The sequence below is a fragment of the Dipodomys spectabilis genome, unplaced genomic scaffold, assembly GCF_019054845.1.
Source record: "Dipodomys spectabilis isolate Male_0828 unplaced genomic scaffold, ASM1905484v1 ptg000173l, whole genome shotgun sequence".
In the NCBI taxonomy this organism is placed as follows: Eukaryota; Metazoa; Chordata; class Mammalia; order Rodentia; family Heteromyidae; genus Dipodomys; species Dipodomys spectabilis.
Genome location: NW_024870850.1, coordinates 11096606 through 11121264, shown reverse-complemented (window position 1 = coordinate 11121264; position 24659 = coordinate 11096606). Strand labels below are relative to the sequence as shown.

The window sequence follows — 24659 nt, the reverse complement described above, 5'->3', positions numbered from 1 at the left end:
GCGCCTAAGCCTGAGTTCAAGTCCAAGACTGGCATACACACACACAAAAGTGCAGTAGCTTACACCTGTAAGCCAATCTACTTGGGACACAGATCAGGAATGGTCCAAGCTCCAGCCCAGGTACAAAGACCCCACTTCAACCACGACAAACCTGGGTGTGTGCTGTGTCATGGCACCGAGCTATACAAGAAACGTAAATAGGAGGATCGCAGTCATGCGGAGGAGACACAAATGCAAAATCCTAGTCCAACATGGATGGGAGCCAAGAGGGGTGTGGCTCAAGTGAGAGAGCGCCTGTCTGGCAAGTCCAAGGCCCTGAGTTCAAACCCCACACCCACACACCCTCCCCAGAAACAACAACGAAAGAAAGGCAGAGGAGAGGGGCTGGGGGTATGGCTCGGGGGGCAGGGCACCTGCCAAGCATGCAAGAGGCCCAGGGTTCCCCCAGCACGCCAGGAAACACGCACACACACACACACACACACACACACACACACGCAGCCACACATGGAAAAAAGGAAATTGGGGTACCTGAGCCACGCTCGACAGAAAACAGTGCAAGGTCAGGATACCAGGTCCACTCTACACAGTGTCCAGGCCCAAACAGAAAAAGTGCAACTAGCTGAGGTGGGAGGTGGGCAGCGGGAAGGGGAGAGGGCGGGAGGGAGGGCGGGAGGGAGGGAGCGAGGTTCCGGGATCTCAGGCACTTTGTAAATATTAAAGGCCACCCATGACTCAGGCTCTTCCCGTGGGTTGGGGCAGTGGGGGGAGGAGGAGGATGACAAGTTTTGGCGAATGAATGAACCGGAATCAGTCCGCGGCCCCCCGGCCCCCAATGCCACACAGTCATTTCCCTGCTTTCTGCAACCTGAGGCTGATGTGCTGGGTGGTGGGGGTGACAGGGCCGGGACTAAGTGACTGCGCGGCGGGCCTCGCCGGGCAAGAGGTAAACACAAGCACGTCTGAGTTTAGGTGGCGGCGGCGGCAGGTGGACAGGGGTCACATGTTCAAAGCCACCAGCTCACTCTCTCTTTCTCTCTGCTCACATTGCCCTGTTTCCTATGCAGGAAAGGGCCGAATCTTCCAGAAACTCGCCGAGATATCCTAGCTCCTTTTTGTGAGGCAAGAAAGACACAAGTCCCAGCAGGCAACCTGGCAGGGTGGCCGCCGGGCGCTCGGCCTGCTTTGCCTTTCAGGCAAAAGGAAAATAATAAATAAAACAGCTCCAGCAGACAGGCGGCTCGCGGCGTCTTTGAAGGATTCAAGAAAGCCGGGACTCAGGCCGGGCACTGGGCAACACGCCGGGGAGAAAGTACGCATCCTGTCCATGAGAGGCGCCACGTTCCAGGGAGGGCCAGGCCTCCGCCGCCGGTCACACCAGGTCTTCCTCCAGGCTGACCATCTGTCTCTGTCAACAGGACAGAAAACACCGGAAACAGTGAGTCCAACCCGCAGTAAACTTGACCAGCTCAGCCCCACTTATCACGACCAGACTAGGAGCTTCCTTCTTGACACCCAGCCTGCTCCTCCTCATCTGCTCCCTGCCTGGATATCAGAGAACACCGTGAATGCTAGAGGCTAGACAAGTCCCTCCTTGGCTCAAGAACCTTCTAGCAAAACCCACCGTTCTCCCCAGGGCATAGAAGTTCCTCTGTAGCTGGGGTCCCTGTCACACCTTCTGGTCCTGATTTCTCCCTACTCTGTAAGATGCAGCCACGCTGGGTTTTTTCCCAAGCACCAAAATATAATCTGTATATTCCAGCCTCAGGACCTTTGCACATGCTGCTGCTTCTTCAACCACGCTGGCCCTAACCTCTTTGTAAACAAACAAACAAAAAAACCTGAATCTCCTTGCCCAGTGCCAGCGGTTACACCTGTCAAACTCGCTACTCAGGAGGCTGAGATCTGAGGATTGCCATTCAAAGTCAGGTAGGAAAGTCTGTGAGACCTTTTTTTTCATTGGTAGTGAGGCTTGGGCACTGTCCCTGAGCTCTTCAGCTCAAAGTGAGTGCTCTACCACTTGAGCTATAGCACCACTTCTGGTTTTCTGCCCCAGCTGGCTTTGAACTGTGATCCTCAGATCTCAGCCTCCTGAGTAGCTATGATAACAGGCGTGAGGCACCAGCGAGCGGCTTGTAAGACTATCATTATCTTCAGTTAACCACAAAAATCCAGAAGTGAAGCTGTGTGTCCCAAGAGGTAGACTGCCAACCCAGAGGAAGAACAAAATAGATCTCAGGCCCAAGAGCCCAGACCCTGAGTTCAAGCCCTAAAAAATGGAAAGAAAGTTCTACCTCCATCCCCTTTGTCCTAGTCTCGGCAAATCCATTGCTGGCCTCTAGCTGTGTGTGTGTGTGTGTGTGTGTGTGTGTGTGTGTGTGCACACATGTGTGCGTGCGCATGCGCCCGTGTGTGTATGTAGGGGAAGGAACCCAGTACTTCAAGTTTGCTAGTCCTAAGGACCACCACTGAGCCACGCCCAGTCCAAAGCCACGCCCACACTAAACCACACTCTACCTTTGGCCACATCTATTAGCAAAGCTCCCAATAGTAAGCCACCTCCGGCTCTGGGCCACGCCCCTACCACTAGCCACACCCAACACCAAACCACTCCCAATCACGCCCCAGCACTAAGCCACACCCCCACCATTAGCCACGCCCCAGCACTCAGCCAACACTGGACTGGACTCCTTAGCCACGCCCCCGCCCGTGGCCACGCCCAGGCCTGGCTTCCAGGGCTCACCGAGGGGTAGGTGTAGCCGTCCTGGCTCCGGCAGATGTGGACCTCATCCTCCGTCGTCTTCTGGTACACGGGGTTGTCGAAGTTGATGCTGTTTATATTCTTCAGGCGCCAGTTCTTCCACACCAGGAAGGCCACGAAGCAGATGAGGACGAGCAGGGCTGCGGGGAGAGGCCGGTCACGGGCAGGCCCTCGGGCGCGGCCGCGCATGCGCGCTGTCCCGGCGGGGGGTGGGGGGGAAGGGGGGGTCTCCCTGTGCTATTCCCCTCCTCCCCGGCCTCGGCCCCAGGGCCTGATGGGAAGCAGACTCGGCAGCCGGGAGGGGCTCCATCACCAGAGCTCGGTGAATGAGGTGAAGGGGTGTGGGGAGCAGGACTCGACCAGACCCCCGCCAGCACTCACCGATGGGGAGCACGATGGACAGGGCCCCCACGCCCTGCCGCTGCTCCGCCAGCCCTCTGCCCGCAGCATCGCCCTGACCTGGGGGGAGAAAGGACGGCGTGAGGCCCGGATCCCCGGGAGGAACGCGGAGGGGGGATCATCTCCAGGGTGGGGTGGGCCCCGCTGGCTTGCACATGCGCACAGGCTCCCTCAGATGAGGCCTAGCGCCCCCTCCTCAGTTACAAAGGCCCAAGACACAAGTCCCTCCCTGCCAAAAAGGATGCTGTATTTGCATACATTTGCATAAAGGTCACAAACACCTGCATATCCTCCTGTGGGTTCTAGGTCATGAAATAGAAATGCTGTGTAAATAGCCATTAACCTGAATTCTGTAGTGATGACTGACAAAAATAATCTATTGTTCAGTCTAGAGGCAACTTCTTGTGAGTGTGAGTGTGTGTGTGTGTATGTGTGTGTGTGTGTGTGTTACTGGGGCTTGAACTCAGGGCCTGGGTGCTGTCCCTGAGCTTCTCTGCTCAAGGCTAGCCTTCTACTGCTTTGAGCCACAGCATCACTTCCAATTTTTGAGTGGTTCATTGGAGATAAAGAGTCTCACTGTGACGTTTCTGCCCAGGCTGGCTTTGAACTCTGATCCTCAGATCTCAGCCTTCTGGATACTGGGATTGCAGGTGTGAGCCACTGACACCCACCCCTGGGTTTTTCTTGCCCAGGTTGGCGCTTTACCACTTAAGCCACAGCTCCATTTCCAGGTTTTTGGTGATTCCATAAACTTTCCTACCCAGGCTGGCTTTTTTCTTGTTGTTGTTGGTCAGGGGGCTTGAACCCTGGGCGCAGTCCCTCAGCTTTTCAGCTCAATGCTAGTCTCTATCACTTGAGCCACAGTGCCACTTCCTGTTTTATGGTGGTTCATTGGAGATAAGAGTCTCAGGGATTTTCCTACTTGGAGTGGCTTTGAACTGTGATCCTCAGATCTCAGCCTCCTGAGTAGCTAGGATCCCAGGTGTGAGCCTATAGCAACATTTTTTCTTTCCACTATTTTTCCAGCTGTGCTTGGTGGGGTAGGGGATATCGAAGGCTCTGAAACTGGGGTCATGGGGGTCAGCTTAGATGCAAGAAGGTGTCTTGAGTGCGTGTGTGTGTGTTTGGGGGGGGGTCCCTAAATAGTCCAAGTTGAGGCTCAGTGCTCCACCTCCAGCATCAATAATACCAATAACAGCCATGTTAACTGGGACATCTGGGAGATCTGTGGAAACTTTTCTCCTGACCAGGCCCTTCTCCAAATTTGGGGCTTGTTGGGGTGACCTATGATGACCTCCATCTACCCCCAGCTCCTTCCCCAGCCTCCTTCTACCCGAGCAGTTCCTGCCTTATCTCCTCCATGGCTAAACAAAGGCTTCAGTTGTCAAGAGGAAAAGAAAATATTCTGGAACTTGCTGATGTGATGTTTTGGGGGATTTCTGTGTTTTAGTGGGTTATTTTTTTCCTTCTTTCTTTCCTTGCTAGAAAACCCTAGAAGTCCATTCCCAGGCAGCCAGCACACGCCCCCTGGCGTACAAAGGGATGAACTGCAGATCACCTCCAGGCAAGGTCTCCTTCACTAAATCTAACGGAGGGAACACTTCCACACTGTGTGTGGGAAAAATGACAAGAAAACCCAATCTGGTTGGGCACTGGTGGCTCCCGCCTGTCATCCTAGCTACTCAGGAGGCTGAGATCTCAGGATCGAAGTTCAAAGTCAACCCAGGTAGGAAAATCCATGAAATTCTTATCTCTAATGGACCAGCAAAAACTTGTAAGTAGAGCTGTGGCTCCAACAGTAGAGAACTAACCTCAAACAAAAATGATCAGGGACGGCGGCGAGGCCCTGAGTTCAAGCCCACGGACTGGTGCACACATCTTACAGGGAGAGACGGCCAGGCCACCTGGACTCCCGCCACCGTGTCTGTTCACCCTGTGTCTATAAACAGGCCAGCGAGGCCCAGCTCGCACCTTGAGAGGACGTGGTGAAGGACTGTGCATAGGTGAGCGCAGCTGTGGTTGCGGGGCTCCAGGAAGTGCTGGAAGGTGGCGGGGTGTCTGGGTGCCTCGGGATCCCTGTTGTAGTGCTGACCGCAGGTTTGGTGGTGGTTGGCCTCTGGGTGCTCGGTATAGGCTCAGCCTCTGCGGGAATGAACAATTCTTGAGTCCAATTCTGGATCCCCTAGCTTTCGAACTGTGCTTGCAAGAAATAACTAAAAACACACACACTGAAAACAGTCAGCCATTGGGATGGACACTGTGATATATTTCTTGTTCTTTCTTTTTTGTTTTTTGCCAGTCCCGGGCTTGAACTCATGGCCTGGGCGCTGTCCCTGAGCTTCTTTTGCTCAAGGCTAGCGCTCTACCACTTGAGCCACAGCACCACTTCTAGCTTTTTCTGTGTATGTGATACTGAGGAATCCAACCCAGGGTTTCATGCCTGTTAGGCAAACACTCTACCATTAAGCCACCTTCCCAGCCCCCCCCCTTTTTTTTTTTTAAATTCCAGCCCTGGGGCTTGAACTCAGGACCTGGACACTGTCCTGATCTTTTATGCTCCAGGCTAGTGCTCTACCACTTGAGCCACAGCTCACTTCAGGCTTTTTGGTGGTTCATTGGAGATAAGAATGTCCTGGAGGGGCTGGGAAGTGGCTCAGTGGTAGAGCGCTTGCCTTGCATGCCCAAGGCCCTGGGTTCCATTCCTCAGCACCACATAAGCAAAAAGAAAAAGGCCGGAAGTGGTGCAGTGGCTCAAGTGGTAGAGCGCTAGCCTTGAGCTGAAGAGCTGAGGGACAGTGCCCAGGCCCAGAGTTCAGGCCCCACGACCGGACGCCCCCACCCCAAAAAAAAAAAGAATGTCCTGGACTGTTCCTGCTGGCTGGTTTCAAACCAAGAACTCTCATATTTAGCCTCCTGAGTAGCTGGGATTACAGGCGTGAAGCACTGGACAGATGGCAGAAGGCAGACCTGAGCCCCCACCTGGCAGGCAGCTCCTCATGTCCTGGGCCAGCAGTATGCCATCCGGACAGGCACAGGTGAACTTTGGGGAGTGTGGGTTGATCTGAGGGGCGGGTAGACACAGGTACTCGCAGCCACCGTTGGGGAGAGATGTCTTCTCACACCAGTTTACTCCTAAAGGTAAAGAAGGAAATCCAGGTGAGACAGAGCCCATCATCAGCTAGGCTCAGAACATTCCAGAAAATTCTAGAAACTTTTTCTTTCCCCTAAATAAATTTCCTTCTTACCTCTCGGCTGTGTGATATTGTGGAACAAGACAATATCTTCTGGGGACAAGAGGTTTTCGGCCATTAAATTGACATCAGAGCCAGTGAGGCGATTGGCACTGAAAATGGCTTCCTTGATGATATCCGTCCAAAATACCTTTTCCTACACAGGTGACACAGCACAAATAAAATTAGCTAAAGGGGCAGTTGCCGGGCACTGGTGGCTCATGCCTGTCATCCTAGCTACTCAGGAGGCTGAGATCTGAGGATCAGGTTTAAAGCCAGCCAGGGCAGGAAAGGCCATGAGACTCTTATCTCCAATAAACCACCAGAAAACCGGAAGTGGTGCTGTGGCTCAAGTGGTAGAGCGCTCGCCTTGAGCTGAAGAGCTAAGGGACAGCGCCCAGGCCCAGAGTTCAAGCCCCACAACTGAAAAAAAAAAATCTTGAAGATTTTTTTTTGTGCTGGTCCTGGGGCTTGAACTCGAGGCCTAAGCACTGTTGCTGAGCTCTTTTGCTCAAGGCTAGCATCCTACCACTGGAGCCACAGGTCCACTTCCGGTTTTCTGGTGGTTTATTGGAGATAAGAGTCTCATGGACTTTTCTTCTTGGGCTGGCTGTGAACCGCGTGATACTCAGATCTCAGCCTCCTGAATAGCTAGTTATTTTTCTGAACACAGTATCTTCAAGGTCTCCATTTTATATCATGTTTCAGCATTTCCTTTTCTAATGCTGAGCAATGTTCTAGTATATACCCAGATTTAGTCAAAAACAGCTAACTATGAATTCCTTAGGTCCCCAGGTCTCACCTCAAAGATGGCCAAGGAGAAGGGGTGAGCCAGTTGCTTCTCATCTTCTAAGATGACCTTTCGATTACCTCCATTGACGTCGATGCTGGAGATGGAATGGAGTTTGGAATCAACCCAGTAGAGGCGGCCACTGGCAAGATCTAGGACACACAAATGGATAAGGAATGGTCACCACGTAGATGCCAGATATTTCCAGAAGATTCTAGAAAGTTCTAGAGAATTTCAGGACCCTGATGATTTTGTTAGACTACTCTGTTCCCCACAGAAGAAGCCCTGACAGGTTCTGTAAAATCTCAAGGGGATCGTAGAGGTGGTTTTGGACACCAGGTCACCACACCATGTCCTGGGGAGGGCAGGCTCTTCACATACGTACCCAGTGTGATGCCATTGGGCCACTGGATGTTTTCTGTCACCAGCGAGTACACATCCACGCCGTTCAGGCCTCCTTTCTCGATCTTGGCCGGGGTGCCCCAGTCTGTCCAGTACATAAAGCTGATGGGAAGGACGGAGGAGATTAGAATGCCAGTTTGAGTTTTGAACTCAGAGCCTGCCGGGGACAACTACCACAGAAGAGCCAGGAAGGAGTTGAGAGCCCACATTGAGGTGAGGGGTAGTGAGTGGTTAGTGCCTGCATTGTGCGCACACATGGGGTTTGGGGGTCCAATTTTTGATGAAAATGGGTTATTTTATTTTGGGCTTGAGCTCAGGGCCTGGGCACTGTCCTTCAGCTTTTTTACTCATGGTTGGTGTTCTACCACTTGAGCCCCAGTTCTTGTTTAGGATTTTCTGGTGTTTGATTGGAGATAGGGGTCTCACAGACTTTCCCGCCTGGACTGGCTTTGAACTGTCATACGAAAATAAGCCAGAAGCCAGGTGCTGGTGGCTCACACCTGTAATCCTACCTACTCAGGAGGCTGAGATCTGAGGATTGCGGTTTAAAGCCATCCAGGGCAGGAAAATCCACGAGACTTATCTCCAATAAACCACCAGAAACCCAGAAGTAGTGCTGTGGCACTAGTGTTAAGAGCCCTAGCCTTGAGCTGAAGAGCTCGGGGACAGTGCCCAGGCCAAGAGTTCAAGCCCCACAACTGACCCCCCCCCAAAAAAAAAGTTGTATTATGTGTTGGCAGTTCCCTCCCCTTTTAAGGGTAATATTCCAGCGTATGGACATGCCACATCGCGTTATGCATTTGTCCATGGGCCCTCCCACCTTTTTGGCTATTATGAATCATAAGGTTATGATCACAGCCCACAAAATGTCTCTTCAAGAACGGGCTTGCATTGTCTGGAGCCAGTGGCTCACGCCTGTAATCCTAGCCACTCAGGAGGCTGAGATCTGAGAATTACCTTTCAAAGCCAGCCCAGGCAGGAGTCGGAGAGACTCTTATCTCCAATAAACCACTCAGAAAACCAGAAGTGGTGCTGTGGCTCAAGTGGTAGAGCACTAGCCTTGAGCTGAAGAGCTGAGGGACAGCTCCCTGGCCCAGAGTTCAAACCCTACGACAAAGTATAGTAGTGCATGCCTGTAACCCCAGCCCTTTGGAGGCTGAGACAGAGCAATACTTTGTCTGGGCGAGGGGGAATTCTTCTGGAGTGTGTGCAATTCTTCTGGAGCTAGAACTGAAGAAAACATCCCAGGATACCTGGCCATATTCTCTAAGTACAAAGTTTTATCTTTCTTTTCGGGATGAGCACGCACCCGTGCACCGGGTCCACCACGATGGCCCGCGGCTTGGAGCCGCTCTTCTGCACCAGCGTCTTCCTCTTGGTGCCCCTGGTGTCGGCCACGGACACGGTGCCCAGGATGGAATCGGTCCAGTAGATGTGGCCGTGGATCCAGTCCACAGCCAGTCCATCCGGGGCCTTGAGGTCCGTGTTGATGATGGTGTCGTAGGACGCGCTGGGGGCGTGGTCGATCTGGGTGCTGAGACCAAGAGGGCGCAGAGCGTCAGGGCCCAGGGCCTGGTCAATCATGGATAGCGGTGGGCGGGGCCCAAGGCAAAGGGCGGGGCCCAGAGCAGTGGGTGGAGCCAGAACCTTTACCAATCTTGGGGTGGGGCAGGAGGCTAAGTCGGTCCTGCCAATCCTAGATGACAGTGGGCGGGACTAGGGAAGTGGGTGGGGCCAGAGCTTGGCCAGTACGTGGGTGGTAGTGGGTGGGACCAGAACATTATCAATCTGGAGCCAGTAGGTTGTCAGTAGTCCTGCCAATCCTGGACAATAGTGGGCGGGGTGAGGAAAGTGGGTGGAGCCAGACCTCTCAAGCTGGAGGGGGTGGGCGGGGCCACAGCCTCTGGTCAATGGGGTGGGGGGAAGGGGCGGTGCACCGGACCTAGTTTACCTGTAGATCTTCTTTTGGGAGATGTCAGACCAGTAAATTCTGTTGTTGGCCACCTCGGTGTCCAGAGCGACCACGTTCTTCAAGTTGGGGATGAGGCTGATGTACTCGCTGTAGTCCAGCGCCATCATCCTCACCTCATGACGGTTGGTGAAGAACAGGTAGGCGATGGAGCCTGGGGAGCCAGGGAGTGGGGTCAGGCCAGCAGAGGGGACTCCTCTGCAGGGTGTGAGAAAGCCAGGGGAGGGATCTCTCCCCACCCCAATGGGGGAACAGTGTCTTAACACCTACGTCTGGCTAGTCTTGGAAGGAAGGTCTAACCATGATTCAACTAGTGAATTCTAAGTCTGCTTGCCCTGCCTTGCCCAGTCCATGCGCTCTTTCTGCCTCTTCTTTTTTCTTTCTTATTTTGTACCTATATCTGGAATTGAACTCAGGTCCTCACATTCTCAATGTGCTTTCTTGTTCAAAGCTGGTGCTTTACCGCTTGAACCAGGCCACCAGTGGCATTTTGCTCATTATTCTGGAGATGGGAGTCTCACGCGCGATTTTGCTGCAAACTCTGATCCTCGCTTGGAACCTGGATCTTCAAGATCTTAGCCTCCTGAGTTGTTAGGATTACAGGTGTGAGCCACCAGTACCCAGTTTTAAACAGGCGGTTTGAACGTGCCCAAGGCGCTGATAAAATGTGAGCCCCGGCTCACATCTGCCCAGCACTCACCCACGGCCTTGCAGGTTTTGGTGCGGGGGTCCATCTGGAAGCCTGTCTCGCACTCGCATTTGTAGCTGCCCTCCAGGTTCACACATCGCTGGCTGCACATGTCCGGCTCCTGACACTCATCAATATCTACAGGTAACATGGGACAAAAGGCTATTGGGGGGTTCTGGAGATTGAGCCTAGGGCCTTGTGCCCGTTAGACGAAGCTCTACCACCAATATTAGCACTTCATTGAACTCAGGGTCTCCTGATCTTGCTCTGCTGGCTTGCTCATGGCTGGCGCTCTACAACTTGAGTCATGCCTCCAGTCCAACTTTTTGCTGGTAAACTGGAGATAGTATCCCAGGCTATTCTTCCTGGACTGGCTTTTGAATAGGTGAGTTATAACCGAGTCCTTTTTGCTCTTGTTGCTTTTTTTTTTTTTTGCCTGGGACAGCCTAGACTATGATGTTATTATTTATACTTCCTATCTAGATGATGAGCAGGTTCTACTACACCCAGCCTTTTCTTTTGAGATAGTGTCTTTTGAGCTTTTGTGCCCAGTTCTGGCCTGGAACCGTGATCCTCCCAATCTCAGCCTGCCAAATATCTGGGATGATAGAAGATCACCACCACACCCAGCTCTCAGGTGAGGTAGGCTCTCCTTTCTTGCCTGGGCTAGCCTGGAAGTTCAATCCTCCTCCCCTTGCTCCTGAGTAACTAGAATGACAGGCAGGAACAGCCCCCCAGTCCCTGGCCTGCTGAGCCCAGATTTTGAAAGGTCAGGCTCATTCATGCGCAGTGCCCGACCCACAGACCTGAAGCGGGGACGCTGATTTCAACACATGAAAAGCGAGACATAGAGAATTCTGGAAGGGAAAAAGGTAGAGGAAGGCGCCCGCGCCTGGCACTGTCACCTTCACATCTGCGCTGCTCCACGAGCCGGAAGCCGTCAGGACACAGGCACTGGTGGCCGATCTTGAGGTCCCGGCAGTCATGAGAACAGCCCCCATTGTTGTCCGCACACTCGTTAGTCCCTGTGTGGGGAAGGGGGGAGCGGGGAGAGGGGGGGACACGGAGTGGTCATTCCACCCCCTTCTGCTGGCCATGTGCGGTACTGCCTCCTTTGTATAAGACCCCAGACTTGAGTGAGTTCACAGATCCCACTTCAGGGGGAGGAGCCCTGAGGGCTGGAGCTGGGTGAAAAATGCCAGTCACCCTGGGAATCCACCTGTGGGGGTCCCCTCACCCCAACCCAGTCCTCAGAGCCTCAGGGGAATTATGAGTGCCAAAATAAGTTAGGTGGTGGTCAGGAGTGCACACACTGTGAGTGCATTGTCTTTTCTTTGCAGTACTTGCAACCCAGAGTCTTCCACGTGCTAAGAAGCACTCTACCAGAGCCACGCCCAGCACCAAAGCCATGCCCACTGACCCCGCCCACCCGCACAGAACCACACTGCTCACAAGGACCTGTTGCCATTAGGTCACGCCCTTCACAATTAAGCCATGCCCTCTGCCAATAAACCACACCCCTTACTAGTAGCCTAGTTCCGCTAGGCCACGCCCACCACCTGGCCCTGCTCCCATTGCACAACCAGGCCCACCTCCACAAAACCACGCCCCCATGGTCGTAAATACATTTAATACCACTGAACTATACCCAAGCAAATGGTTACTGGGCTGGGGGAGAGCGCTCGCCTCATTGTGCAAGGCTCTGGGCTCCACCCCAAGGCTGACCCCCCCCCCTTTCTATATGCTTTTCTTACCCAAGCCCCCATATCTTTCTCTTTCATTTTGTCAGCCTTGGGGCTTAAACGCTGGACCTGGGCGCTGTCTCTGAGGGGTTTTTTTGCTCAAGGCCGGAGCTCTATTTCTTTGAGCCATAGCGCCACTTCCAGTTTTCAGGTGTTGCACAGGAGATCAGTCGCATGGACTTTTCCGCCTGGGCTGACTCTGAACTGCGATCCTCAGATCTCAGCCTCCTAAGCTGCTAGGATGACGGGCATGGGCCGCCAGCACCTCGCTCCTGTATGGATCTTTCCTACCAGGAACCCCAACGCTCCACAGGGAGGACAGACAGGAGCTACGCAACTATGACACCCCACAGCATCCACAAATGAGTCTGCTCCCTGTCTCCCCACAAAATCTGTGGCCTTCCCACCGTCGGGACTCACTGCACTCCTTGATGGGCTCGTCGGACCAGTCCCGGCAGTCCCTGGCCGAGTCGCACACTTTGTCCATGCTGATGCACTCGCCGCTGTGGCACTTGAACTTGTTGGGACCTTCGCACAGCGTCACTGTGACAACGCAGGAGAAGGCTCGGGGTGACAGCCGCCAGAACCCCACAAACTCATTACTCTTTTATTTTTTGGTCGGTCGTGGGGCCTGAACTCTGGGCCTGGGCGCTGTCCCTCAGCTCTTCAGCTCAAGGCGAGCGCTCTACCACTTGAGCCACAGCGCCACTTCTGGCTTTTCCTGTGAATGTGGCAAGCAATGTACCACAAAGCCACATTCCCGGCTCTCTGTGAGATTCTTTATCATCAAAAAGCCAATGTGGAGGAGCTGGGAAGGTGGCTCAGTGGTAGAGCGCTTGCCTTGCATGCCTGAGGCCCTGGGTTCGATTCCTCAGCACCACATAAGCAAAAAGAAAAAAGCCGGAAGTGGCGCTGTGGCTCAAGTGGTAGAGTGCTCGCCTTGAGCTGAAGAGCTGAGGGACAGCACCCAGGCCCAGGGTTCAAGCCCCACGACCGGACCAAAAAAAAAAAGCCAATGTGGAGCTGTGGTTCAAGTGGTAGAGCACCAGTTTTGAGCACAAAATCTCAGTGACAGCCCAGTCTTTGAGGTCAAACTCTAGGACTAGCACTGGTGTACACATGCACGTGCACACACACACACACAGCCTAGGCAGAAAAGTCCATGAGACTCCATTTTAACTAGCAAAATGCTGGACTAGAGGCATGGTTCAAGAGATAGAGCACCAGCTGTGAGCAACCAAAAAAGGAAATTCTCACACATGACCACATGGATAAGCTCTGAAGGCGCTATTTTAAGTGAAACATGCCAGGCACATTCATGGTTGTTCTTGCAGGATGACCTCAGATCCACCGAGACCGACAGTGGCAAGGGGAGGGGGTGGTGGAGGAGTGGGGAGTTAATGTTTAGTGGGACGGTTTCAGCTTTGCTAAGTGGGACAATTTCGGTAGGCAGGCAGTGGTAGGGTTACACAACGATTCGAACAGACTTTGTCATTATTCTAACTGTTTTCATTTCTAGTTGCACAGTCTCGCCATGCAGCCCGCCCAGTCAGCCTCCATCCTCAGCCTCCCGAGTGCCAGGATCATGGACGGCTGCCCGGATGCCCTGTGACGTGAGCATATCGAACGCCACTCACATGTAGGGTTAAAAATAACCAGGTGCTGCCAACCAGGCACAAGGTCCAAGGTTCAGACCCTAGCACTGCTAAAAAAAAAGCTGTAACTCAACTAAAACGGTAATTAAATATTATGAGCATTTTGTAGATTGTGTGTGTGTGTGTGTGTGTGTCTGTCCTGGGGTTTGAACTCAGGGCCTGGGTACTGTCCCTGAGCTTCTTTTTGCTCAAGGCTAGCCCTCTACCACTGAGCCAGCGCCATTTTTTCTGGTTCTGTGGTACTGAGGAATTGAACCCAGGGCTCCATGCATGCTAAGCCTGATAAATTCTTATTATATAATATACGCTGGTATTGAACTTGCATTCTCCCTAGACTGGTGCTCTACCACTTGAGCCACTTCTGGTGTTTTGGTAGTTCACTGGATATAAGAGTCTCCTGGACTTCCTGGCCAGGGCTGGCTTTGAACCATGATCCTCAGATATCAGCCTCCCGAGTAGCTAGGATGACAGGCATGAGCCACTGGCACCAGGCTCTAGAATGTTCTCTATGTGGAATTGGATTGACTAGGCAGCCAGAAGTTAGGGTCACTTTGCATCTATTCTAGATGACAGGGCCGATGCCTGGCCGGTGACCCCGCAGGCTGCTCTCCAGCCCCGTCCCTGGGACTACTGTCCCCTGACAGCACCAGAAGCCATCCCAAGCATCACAGCCCCGAGGCTGGAGGAAGCCCCGGCACTCGGTGCTCACCGTTGGCGCAGCCCAGCTCGTCGCTCATGTCCCTGCAGTCATGCTCCCGGTCACACTGGCGGCTGCCGTGGATACAGGTCCCATCCGAGCACCGGAACTCGTCAGGCCGGCAGGTGGTCACAGCTGGAAGGGACACCGGGAGGATCAATCAGGGACAGAAGGGACAACCGTCTCTCTCTAGGCAACGCTTAGCTGAATGTTAGGGTTTGCTGTTGTCTTCGTTATTTGAACTCTGGGCCTGGGCGCTGTCCCTCAGCTCTTCAGCTCAAGGCGAGCACTCTACCACTTGAGCTACAGCGCCGCTTCTGGTTTTCTGGTGGTTCCTGGGAGATAAGAGTCTCATGGACTTTCCTGCCCGGCTTGGCTTTGATCCACAGTCCTCAGATCTCAGCCTCCTGAGTAGCTAGGATGACATAGGACTGAGCTACTGGTGCCCAGCTTGTTGTCTTATTTTTTTTTTTTTTTTTTTTTTGTCGGTAGTGCGGCTTGAACTCTGGGCCTGGGCGCTGTTCCTCAGCTCTTCAGCTCAAGGCAAGTGCTCTACCACTTGAGCCACAGCGCCACTTCCTTGTTTTGGTTTTGTGTGAGTCAGGACTGGGGTTTGAACTCAGGGCCTAGCCACTATCCTGAGCTTTTTTTTTTTTTAACTCAAGGCTGGTGCTCTACCACATGAGCCACAGCTCCATTTGTGACTTTTTCTGGTCCTTCCTTGGAGACAGGCGTGTCACAGACTTTCCTGCCTGGAATGGCGATCCTCTGCTCTCAGCCTCCTGAGTGGTCGGGATGACAGGCGCGAGGTACGGGCGCCTGGCCCGCGTCATGTTCAACCGTTTCAACCTAATTATCCACTTGAAGCCCCGTGGTGCAGCGCGCAGGCCCTGAGCGCGAGCCCTGGGGCTGGCACACAATGCATAAAGAAACGAATCGCTGCTCAGGAGGCTGAGATCCGAGGATCGCGGTTCAAGGCCAGCCCGGGCGGGAAAGTCCGCGGGACCAGCAAACGGGAAGTGGCGCTGTGGCTGGAGCGGGAGCGCGCGCGCCCCGAGTTCGAGCCCCGCGCGGCGCCCGCCCGCCCGTCCGTCGGTCCGCCCGCCCGCCCGCCCCTCCGCCCGCCCGCCGGCCCGTACCGCAGCCGTCCTCGTCCGACCGGTCGCGGCAGTCGGCGCCGCCGTCGCAGCGCCAGCTGATGTGCACGCACTCGCCGCTGGCGCAGTGGAACTCGAGCGCCGCGCACGGGCCCCGCGCGCCGCCCGCCGCCGCCCCGCAGTGCTGCGGCCACTCGTCCGAGCCGTCGTCGCAGTCCGGGTCCCGGTCGCAGGCCCACAGCTCCGGGATGCAGGCCGACGAGTTGCAGCGGAAGTGCGCGGGCCCGCAGGTGGGCGCCGGGCACGCGCGCTCGTCCGCGCCGTCCGCGCAGTCCCGGTCCCGGTCGCACACGAAGCGCCGCGAGATGCACCTGCCGTCGGGGCAGCGGAACTCCTCGGCCGCGCAGGTCCTGGGCGCTGCGGGGGGGGGGGGGCGTCACCCAGAGCCTCGGTGCCCCCCAGGCATCCGATAGAGAGTATGATCACCGCTGCCTCAGTTTCCCCACTCATGGTGAGCACTGGTTAGTCTTGTCCTGAGAACCAGTGGAGCCATGGCTCAAGTGGTAGAGCACCAGCTGAGTGAAAAACCTCAGAGATGGGTTCAAGCCCCAAAGACACACACACCTCAGAGGATTTCCTGTCATCCCAGCTACTCAGGAGGCTGAGAGGATCACAGCTCAAAGCCAGTCCAGGCAGGAAAAGTCAGTCCCTGAACCTTCACGAAGCTAAACGGGTTTTGTAAGTTTTCCTTTATGTTCATTACAGTATATTGTTATGACTGCTTTAATGGAATACTGTGTGAGTTCAGGGGATTCAGGGGCGGGGGTACCCCAGGCTACACCAGCACCCCAGTGCTGCTTGCTGTACCCAATTTATAAATGAAACTTGATCTGGGTATGAATGCATAGGGGACACCACAGCGGGCTCCCATTTATCCTTGACCTCAGGCCTGCTCCAGGGGTCCTGCGGCTCGAACCCAGTGCCTGAGCCCCGTCTCTGAGCTTTTTGGCTCAAAGCTGGTACTGTAATCACTTGAGCCACAGCCCCACTTCTGGCCTTTTTGGTGTCTGTGGTACTGAGGAATCGAACCCAGGGCTTCATGCATGCTAGGCAAGCGCTCTGCCACTGAGCCACCTTCCCAGCCCACTTCTGGCTTTTTTTGGTGGTTCACTAGAGAGAAGTGTCTCTAGACTTTCCTGCCTGGGCCGGTTTCGAACCAGGATCCTCAGATCTCAGCATCTTGAGTAGCTAGGATACCAGGCGTGAGCCATAGGCACCCAGCTTATTTAATTTTAAGACAATGTAGTCCTAGGCTGGCTTCCAACTTGCAGTCCTCTTGCCTCCAACTCCTGAGTGCTGGGATTACAGGTGTGCCCCACCACGGAAGACAACCCGTCCACCTCTCCTTGGTGAGTAGAGTCGCAGAGACTGGGCAAGCGAGTGCCCGCTGAGTCCCCAGAGGAACAGATGGACCATGCCACACTGGTGACAGGCCCTCAGCAGAGCCAGAGCTGAGCTCACAGATGCACATGACCCTGGGGTGTGCAAGATCCCAGGTCCCACTCACCGCAGCCCTGCTCATCCGAGCCATTCTCGCAGTCCTTCTGGCCGTCACATCTCCAGGACTGAGGGATGCAGTGGTTGACAAGGCCTCCGCAATTGAAGTCACTGGCTTTGCAGGTGATAGATGCTGTTCAAGAAAGCAGAATTCGGGCTGGGAAGGTGACTTAATGGAAGAGTGCTCGCCTTGCATGCACGAAGCTCTGGGTTCGATTCCTCAGTGCCACAGACACAGAAAAAGCCAGAAGTTGGTGCTGCGGCTCAAGTAGCAGAGTGCTGGCCTTGAACCAAAGAAGCTCAGGGACAATGTCCAGGACTGAAAAAGGTATGTGTGTGTGTGGGGTCAATAGTGTGTCACTAAGGGGACTCACTGCAGGTCTCCTGGGATTCATCGGAGCCGTCAGGACACTCGGGGCGGCCATCACAAATCCACCCTCTGGAGATGCATTTCCCATCCCGGCACTGAAACTCATTCCGGCTGCATTTGTCTTGGGCTAGGAGAAAAGGGAAGGGGGAGGCTTCCTTAGGACAATGGTCAGTAGGCTACCAAATGCTCATGCTTGTAGTTCCAGCTACTCAGGAGGCTGAGATCTGAGGATTGTGGTTCAAAGCCAGCCTGGGCAGGAAAGTCCATGAGACTTATCTCCAGTGAACCACTAGAAAAGCGGAAGTGGCGCTGTGGCTCAAGTGGTAGAGCGCTCACTTTGAGCTGAAGAGCTGAGGGACAGCGCCCATACCCAGAGTTCAAGCCCCACAAACACAAGAAAGACAGAAAGAAAGACAGACAGACAGACAGACAGACAGAAAAAATAAAGGAAGGAAGGAAGGAAGGAAGAAAGAAAAGAAAATCCAAAATTGGAGTTCTGGATCAAGTGGTAGAGCACCAGCCTTGAGTGAAAAACTCCAGAGAATACCCAGCTTTGAGTTCTAGCTGCAGTATTAGCAACACATACACAAACACACCAACAACAAACCACAGTGGACAAGGCTTCTTGTCACTACGATCGTGCACATATGCTTTCTTTTTCTTTTTTTTGGGGGGGGACTTCTTTGTTTTATTTTTTTGGTGATCTTGGGGCTTGAAGTCAAACCCTGGGCACTGTCCGAGCTTTTGTGTCCAAGAGTGGCACTCTACCACTTTGAGCCCACAGCTCCACTTCCAGCTTTTTGGTCGCTAATTGCAAATAGGAAGTCTTAAGGAGCTGGGCGCAGGTGGCTCACACCTGTAATCCCAGCTACTCAGAAGGCTGAGATCTGAGGATTGCGGTTCAAAACCAGCCCAGGCAGGAAAGTGTGTGAGACTCCTATCTTCAATAAACTCAAAAAAGCTGGAAATGGCTCTGTGGCTCTTTTTGTTTTTTGTTTTTTTTTTGGGGGGGGGTGTCCAGTCATGGGGCCTGAACTCTGGGCCTGGGCACTGTCCCTCAGCTCTTCAGCTCAAGGCTAGCGCTCTACCATGTGAGCCACAGCGCCACTTATGGCTTTTTTCTTTTTGCTTATGTGGTGCTGAGGAATCGAACCCAGGGCCTCATGCATACAAGGCAAGCACTCCACCACTGAGCCACCTTCCCAGCCCCGGCTCTGTGGCTCAAGTGGTAGAGTGACAGGCCTGGAGCAAAAGAAGTTCAGGCACAGAGCACAGGCCCAACACCAAAAAACAAACAAACAAAAAAAAAAGGTTGTCCTAGCCAGGATGGCTTTGAACTGTGATCCTCAAATCTCAGCCTCCTGAGTATCTGGGATCACAGGCTTGACTCGCCTGGTATGTCGTGTATCCTTATAATTACATAATTATAGACTACATACCTTATGCAATCAGAATGTGGTAGATACAGACAGGTTATGTTACTGTCACATATGTTGGGATGTACTGTATATAGTTGCACGCAATTACAGACGATCAGTAACAAGGTATCACACGCTCAGCACCATGTACTATATGAGACACAAAGTAGCTCTGGACCAGCTCCAGGCGGCGAGGGGGCGGGACTCTCCTGACCAGCGCAGTTCTCGCGAGACCGGCGCCGCGAGATGAGAGCAGTCGGTGGTTAGAGCCAGGCTGCTCTGCGCCCCTCCCCCTTTTCCCTTCCCCGCATGCGCAGTCGGCCCTTCCGCTTTCCCTCCGCGGCCTTCGCGTGGCCGCGGGCGCCAGGCCCACGCGGAAGCTCTGGTGGAGCTCTGAGCTTGCTTCGGCCTTCAGAACCGTGAGCTAAATGAGCTTTTAAAAAAAATTTATTTACGTATTTCTATGTATTATATTCGCTTATATGAAATTTGCGTCAAACACTCTTAGGCGGCGGTCCGGGAGTGATGACGTCAGCCGTGCGCGCGGGCTGACGCGCCCCGGCCGGAAGCTCGTGTGTGTGCGCGTGTGTGTCTGTCTGTCTTGTCTCTGTCTGTCCGTCCGTCCGTCCGTCCGTCCAGGCTGGTCTCGAGCCTCCGCGCGGCCTCCCGAGCCCTTCAGGCTGGTTTCGGTGGTGGGGTGGGGCTTCATGCTTGGAGGCAGCCCGGCTTGCCGCGCTGCGAGGGCATGCCTGTAATCCACGCTAACACCCCACAGGTTGAAGCCAGAGGATCTGGAGTTCAAGATCAGCCTGGGTTACATAAGAGGCCCCTGACTCGGGGACACTGAAAAGGACGGGTGTTTCGACCGTGCGTGAAATCTAATAATGCTGTGTTCCTCCGGCTAGTTCTGCAGTGGGGTTACTACTTAGCCAGAGGCAGATCGTCTCTGGAGCGTTCGGGTTCCGCCTTTCTCTCCCCCACCCCCAACACACACCGAGCGCGCTGTGTGTCCGATGGGTGGAGGTCCCCTAGGGGAGGGGGGCTGTTGGTAGTTCAGAGCCAGCCTGGGCAGGAAGTCCATGAGCCTCTTATCTCCAATAAACTACACAGAAAAAGTCTGAAGCGGCCCTGTGGCTCAAGGACTAGAGGGCTAGCCTTGAGCAAAAGAGCTCAGAGACAAAGCCCAGGCCCAGAGTTCATGTCCCAGGACAGGACTGGCCAAAAAAAAAAAGACGGCCTGTATACACTGGCCAAAGTGCAGTGAACTAACCCAGTGTGGTCATGCACGCTTCTAATCCCAGCATTTGGGAGACTGAGGCAGGAAGTTCATAAATTCCAGGGCAGTGCGGACAAGCCCCAGACTGCGAGGGTGATGTAGTGAGACCTTCTCTCAAACCAACCCAGCAAAACACACAAGCCCCAGAACTGGTCACTTAATACATGCTAATAATAGTTTGTTGGTTGTACTTTACAAAGAAAGCAGGGCTGGGGGGGGGGGGGGAGGGATGTCTGGCTACTGACATAGAGCAGCTGCTTAGCCCCAGAGAGGCCCTGGGTTTAATCCAGAAAAGGGGGGGGGGAGGGGCGCGCATGTGGAATGAAAGGAAACTTCAGCCCTTCCATGTTCCATATATTGATCTGGCTCCAGGACGCATGAGATTCAGACCCAGTTACAAGGCCCAAGTGGCCCCAGTGAGTCCAGGTGACAGGCATAGGGGTGGGAAGGAGGGAGGAATGAGTTGATCTTTGGTATCAGCAGTGGTTACAGGATACCGGAAGTTCTATTGCCCAACCCTAGATGTGGGCAATGCGTCACCGGAGGCCTTGGACAGCAGGGCCCCACAGCCACGCCTGTCGACTCCTGGCTCAATGGTGAGGTGCTCAAGGGTGGAAGTGACTCACTGAGGCTGGCTGGGCTGAAGGGAAGGCCCCTGGGGTTCTTGGATTCTCAGAAATAAAAGGGGAAGCTCAAGCCGGGGCATTGGCAATACGGATGACAGAACGGGGCATGGTGGCACCCTCCTGTAATCTTGGCACTCAGGAAACAGAGGCAAGAGGATCTTGAGGTTAAGGCCAAGCCCGGTTATACAGGGAGGCTGTCTCGGGAGAAATAAAAAGATGCTGCCAAGGAGCCGTTCAGCATCTGATCAGATCACTGCAGCCGAGTGTCCATTCGTCCACTGCCATCACCTCCACTTGTTTAGGAAAAGGCCAGGACTGGGACTTTGTTAGTAACACCCTGAAGGACTTTCAGAGCAGAACAAAGAATAACCAAGTCCTCCAGGAACAGCAAGCTGCTGCTCCAGGCGTTAGTGTAGAGACCTGCACTCAGAAGACCTGATGCCCTTTGTGAACTCAGGGCCTGAGCTGCGTTTGCTCAAGACCATCACTCAAGAGGCTGGGAAGGTGGCTCAGTGGTAGAGCGCTTGCCTCACATGCATGAGGCCCTGGGTTTGATTCCTCAGCACCACATACATAGAAAAGACTGGACGTGGTGCCGTGGCTCAAGTGGTAGAGTGCTAGCCTTGAGCTGAAGAGCTGAGGGGCAGCGCCCAGGCCAAGCCCTAGGACCAACAAAAAAACAAAACCCAAAAACTATCACTCTACCACTGGAGCCACAACTCCACTGCTGGCTTTTTGCTGGTTAATTGGAGATGAGTCTCATGGACTTTCCTGCCTGAGCTGGCTTTGACGCATGATGCTCAGATCGCAGGATCCAGAATAGATAGGATGACAGACCAGAGCCACAGAGCCCAGCCAAATCATCCACTTCTTTTTTTGTTTTGTTTTGTTTTTGCCTGTCCTGGGGTTTGAACTCAGGGCGTGGGCATTGTCCCTGGGCTTCTTTTGCTCTACCACCTGACCACAGCGCCACTTTGGCTTTTTCTGTGCATGGTACAGAGGGCTTCATGCATGCTAGGCAAGCACTCCACCCCTAAGCCACCTTCCCAGCCCCTTGCAGCTTTACAGCCTGGCTGGTGGGGAAAGAGGCCTCCAGGGGTCAGAGCCCAGCCCTTCCTGAGCAGAGGAACGGATGGCATTATTCTGTTCCCAACAGCACAGCCCAAAGACCATGCGTCTTTCTTGTTCTTTCATAACAAGATTTGAACCTCAGCAAAAACCAAACCAGAGTTTGGATCCCCACATGTCCACATGCCGGGGCCGCCAGCCATGTGTGCAGTGCACACCTGTAATTCCTTCGGAGGCAGGGAGAGGGGAATGGGTCCACAGTAAAACCCCGTCTCAAAACGAGAAGCCTCGCCGGCCCTTAGATCACACACGGTACGAATGACAAGTCACGAGGGTTATCGAAATCGGAAAGGAGAAAACAATATTTCTGCTTTTTTTTTTTCTTCCCCTCAGCACACAAATGATGTGGTCAGAGCTTTCAGTGGTTTCTGTGTCACGTTTCTGAAGATGGTTGGTACAGGGAAATGAAAACCTTAGAACGGGTTCCTCGAGGACATGGATTCTTGTGGCAGGAGTAGATGCCCCAGTACACAGGAAAGAGAAATTAACCTGCATGATGGTGCACATCTGTAGTCCCAGCTGCTGAGGAGGCTGAGGCACAGACTGGGCATTAGTAAGGCCCCATCCTTCAGGGAAAAAAGAGGGCGGGACCTGTACTCTGTGGTAGAATGCTTGCCCAGCATGACCGAGGCCCTGAGTTCCAGCCCCAGCACCCCAATAATCAGTAGATGCAGGGTTCTTTCCCAAAGAGAAGGGACGTGGCGTAGAGGTAGAGTGCTTGCCTAGCATGCACAAATCCCCGGGTTCGATTCCTCAGCACCATAGAAACAGAAGTGTTGCCATGGCTCAAGTGGTAGAGTGCTAGCCTTGAGCAAAAAGAAGCCCCAGGACTGGTAAAAAAAAAACACAACAACCAAAAATCACGAAGAGGAGAAGACTCTGACCCCGGTCCCTGAGGAAGGGCAGCCTGCCTCTCGCTGTCCCGTGCCCATGCCAGTTTTCCGGCAGCAACAGGCTTTGCTTGGCAATCCTGAAGGGTGTGGAAAGGAAAGGGCGCGTCCGCAGCCCTCCGAACACGAACAAGGGGAGCCCTGGCAGGAGCTGCCGTGAAGGCAGTGCTGTGGAAGGCAGTGGGAGTAGGGACCGTTCCCGACGGCGCGGGCGTCAGCTCCAGAAGGCGCAGTGCAGGCGGGCCGGGGATGGCGGGGCCGGGGATGGCGGGGCGGGCCGGGGATGGCGGGGCGGGCCGGGGATGGCGGGGCGGGCCGGGGATGGCGGGGCCGGGAATGGCGGGGCCGGGGATGGCGGGGCGGGCCGGGGATGGCGGGGCCGGGGATGGCGGGGCCGGGGATGGCGGGGCGGGCCGGGGATGGCGGGGCCGGGGATGGCGGGGCGGGCCGGGGATGGCGGGGACGGGGATGGCGGGGACGGGGATGGCGGGGCGGGCCGGGGATGGCGGGGCCGGGGATGGCGGGGCGGGAGCGGGCCGGGGATGGCGGGGCCGGGGATGGCGGGGCCGGGGATGGCGGGGCGGGAGCGGGCCGGGGATGGCGGGGCCGGGGATGGCGGGGCGGGCCGGGGATGGCGGGGCGGGCCGGGGATGGCGGGGCGGGCCGGGGATGGCGGGGCCGGGGATGGCGGGGCGGGCCGGGGATGGCGGGGCGGGAGCGGGCCGGGGGTGGCGGGCCGGGCCTGTAATCCTGCGCTGTGGGGCTGAGGCCGCGGAGGACCGAGGGTTCCAGGCCACCTTGGGCTCCGCGTGGCGCCAGACCCGGCCGCAGGCATGAAAAAACGGAAAAGGAAGCTCTGCGCATCCTTCAGCAATTGTCGCAGGGTGCGAACGTGCAGGGGTGTGCGGGGCTGTGCGCCCCACCTAGCTCGGGGGAAGGGGGTGCAGCCCTCGGTCCAGTTCCTCGGGACAAGGTCCTGCCTTAGGGGGGCGGCCGGGGCGCTCCGCAGTGCGGGGGGAGGCTGGCCCGCAGGCCTAAGGCGCAGTTACCAGGGACTCCACGTCCCCCCCTCCGAGAGCGCGAGAACGGAAGGGGTCCCCACCTTCGGTGACAGGGACCTACCAACATCCAGGCGGGGAGGCGCCGCTTCCCGCCCGGCCCCGCCCCAACGCCCCAGGCCCCGCCCCTGCCTCGCCCCATTGGCCAAGGGGAGTGGCTCGAGGCTCGCGTGTTTCGGGCATACCCAATAGGAGATCAGGGGTGGGGCCTCGGGGAGGGGACGCGGGCTGGGGTCCGGCCCGCGTGGGGCTCCGTCGCACGAAGCCCAAGGGGGGGGTCACAGCCGCAGGGACCCCAAGTTGGAGGACTGGGTCCCGTCACCCTCGCCCCCAGAACGAGTGAGGGAGAAGCCCCGGGTTAGGGGTTCTCCCTCCATGTACGGATTCGAGGCGACCCTCAACGGCGGGGGCTTGGGGGAGCCCCGCCCCAGCCCCCGGCCCCCGACCCCCGACCCCGGCGAACGCGGGCCGCCTCCGCGCGGGGCACCCCGAGGCCGGTCCGGGCGGCTCGCTCCGCTTCCTCGGAGCACGGCCTCGGGGCTCCCCGCGTCCGGGTGCCCCCGCCCGGCGCGGCCTTACCTGCAGCCCCCGCCGCAGCCAGGAGCAGCGCGGCGGCGCACAGCAGCTCCGCGCCGCGGGTCCCCATGCTCCCGGCCGCCGCGCCGCGCCGCGCGTCCGCCGGCCACCGCTCGGGCCGCCAGGCTTCGCCGCCGGGGCTCCACGCGGGCGGGCGGGGCGGGGCGGGGCCTGCGGTGGGGTGATTTTCAAAAGTCCGCACCTCACGGGGCGGGGCCGCGCCTTAACCCCCGCGGCGCCGGAGCGAGTCCGGCCGCGGGAAACGAAGCTCGCACCGGCTCGCCCCAAATGGCCACGTGAACCGTAACCGGTGAAACCTTCCGGGGTGCA

At 55.7% G+C, this 24659-nt stretch overlaps 1 protein-coding gene across 1 annotated transcript; it reads right to left on the bottom strand.

The window, feature by feature from the left end:
* On the bottom strand, positions 1 to 24402 carry Ldlr (low density lipoprotein receptor). Its single transcript, XM_042693897.1, has 18 exons — positions 24333 to 24402; positions 17362 to 17484; positions 16998 to 17120; positions 15473 to 15847; positions 14346 to 14468; positions 12402 to 12524; positions 11145 to 11264; positions 10252 to 10377; positions 9534 to 9705; positions 8892 to 9116; positions 7566 to 7684; positions 7193 to 7332; positions 6406 to 6547; positions 6140 to 6292; positions 5132 to 5302; positions 3143 to 3220; positions 2744 to 2901; positions 1 to 1408 (listed from the first exon to the last, which is right to left on the bottom strand). The coding sequence occupies exons 1-18, from the start codon at positions 24397 to 24399 to the stop codon at positions 1373 to 1375; spliced, it is 2574 nt and encodes an 857-aa protein (XP_042549831.1). The 5' UTR covers positions 24400 to 24402; the 3' UTR covers positions 1 to 1372.
* Between the last annotated feature and the right edge of the window lie 257 nt (positions 24403 to 24659).

Bases quoted from the DNA above. Each gene is read 5' to 3' on its own strand.
- Ldlr (XM_042693897.1), bottom strand. From the start codon at position 24,399: ATGGGGACCCGCGGCGCGGAGCTGCTGTGCGCCGCCGCGCTGCTCCTG. The intron at 17,485-24,332 runs GTAAGGCCGCGC...CTTTTCTCCTAG, and splicing joins GGCTGCGGCGGGGGCTGCAG to CCCAAGACAAATGCAGCCGG. The intron at 10,378-11,144 runs GTGACAGTGCCA...TGTTACCTGTAG, and splicing joins GGAGCAGCGCAGATGTGAAG to ATATTGATGAGTGTCAGGAG.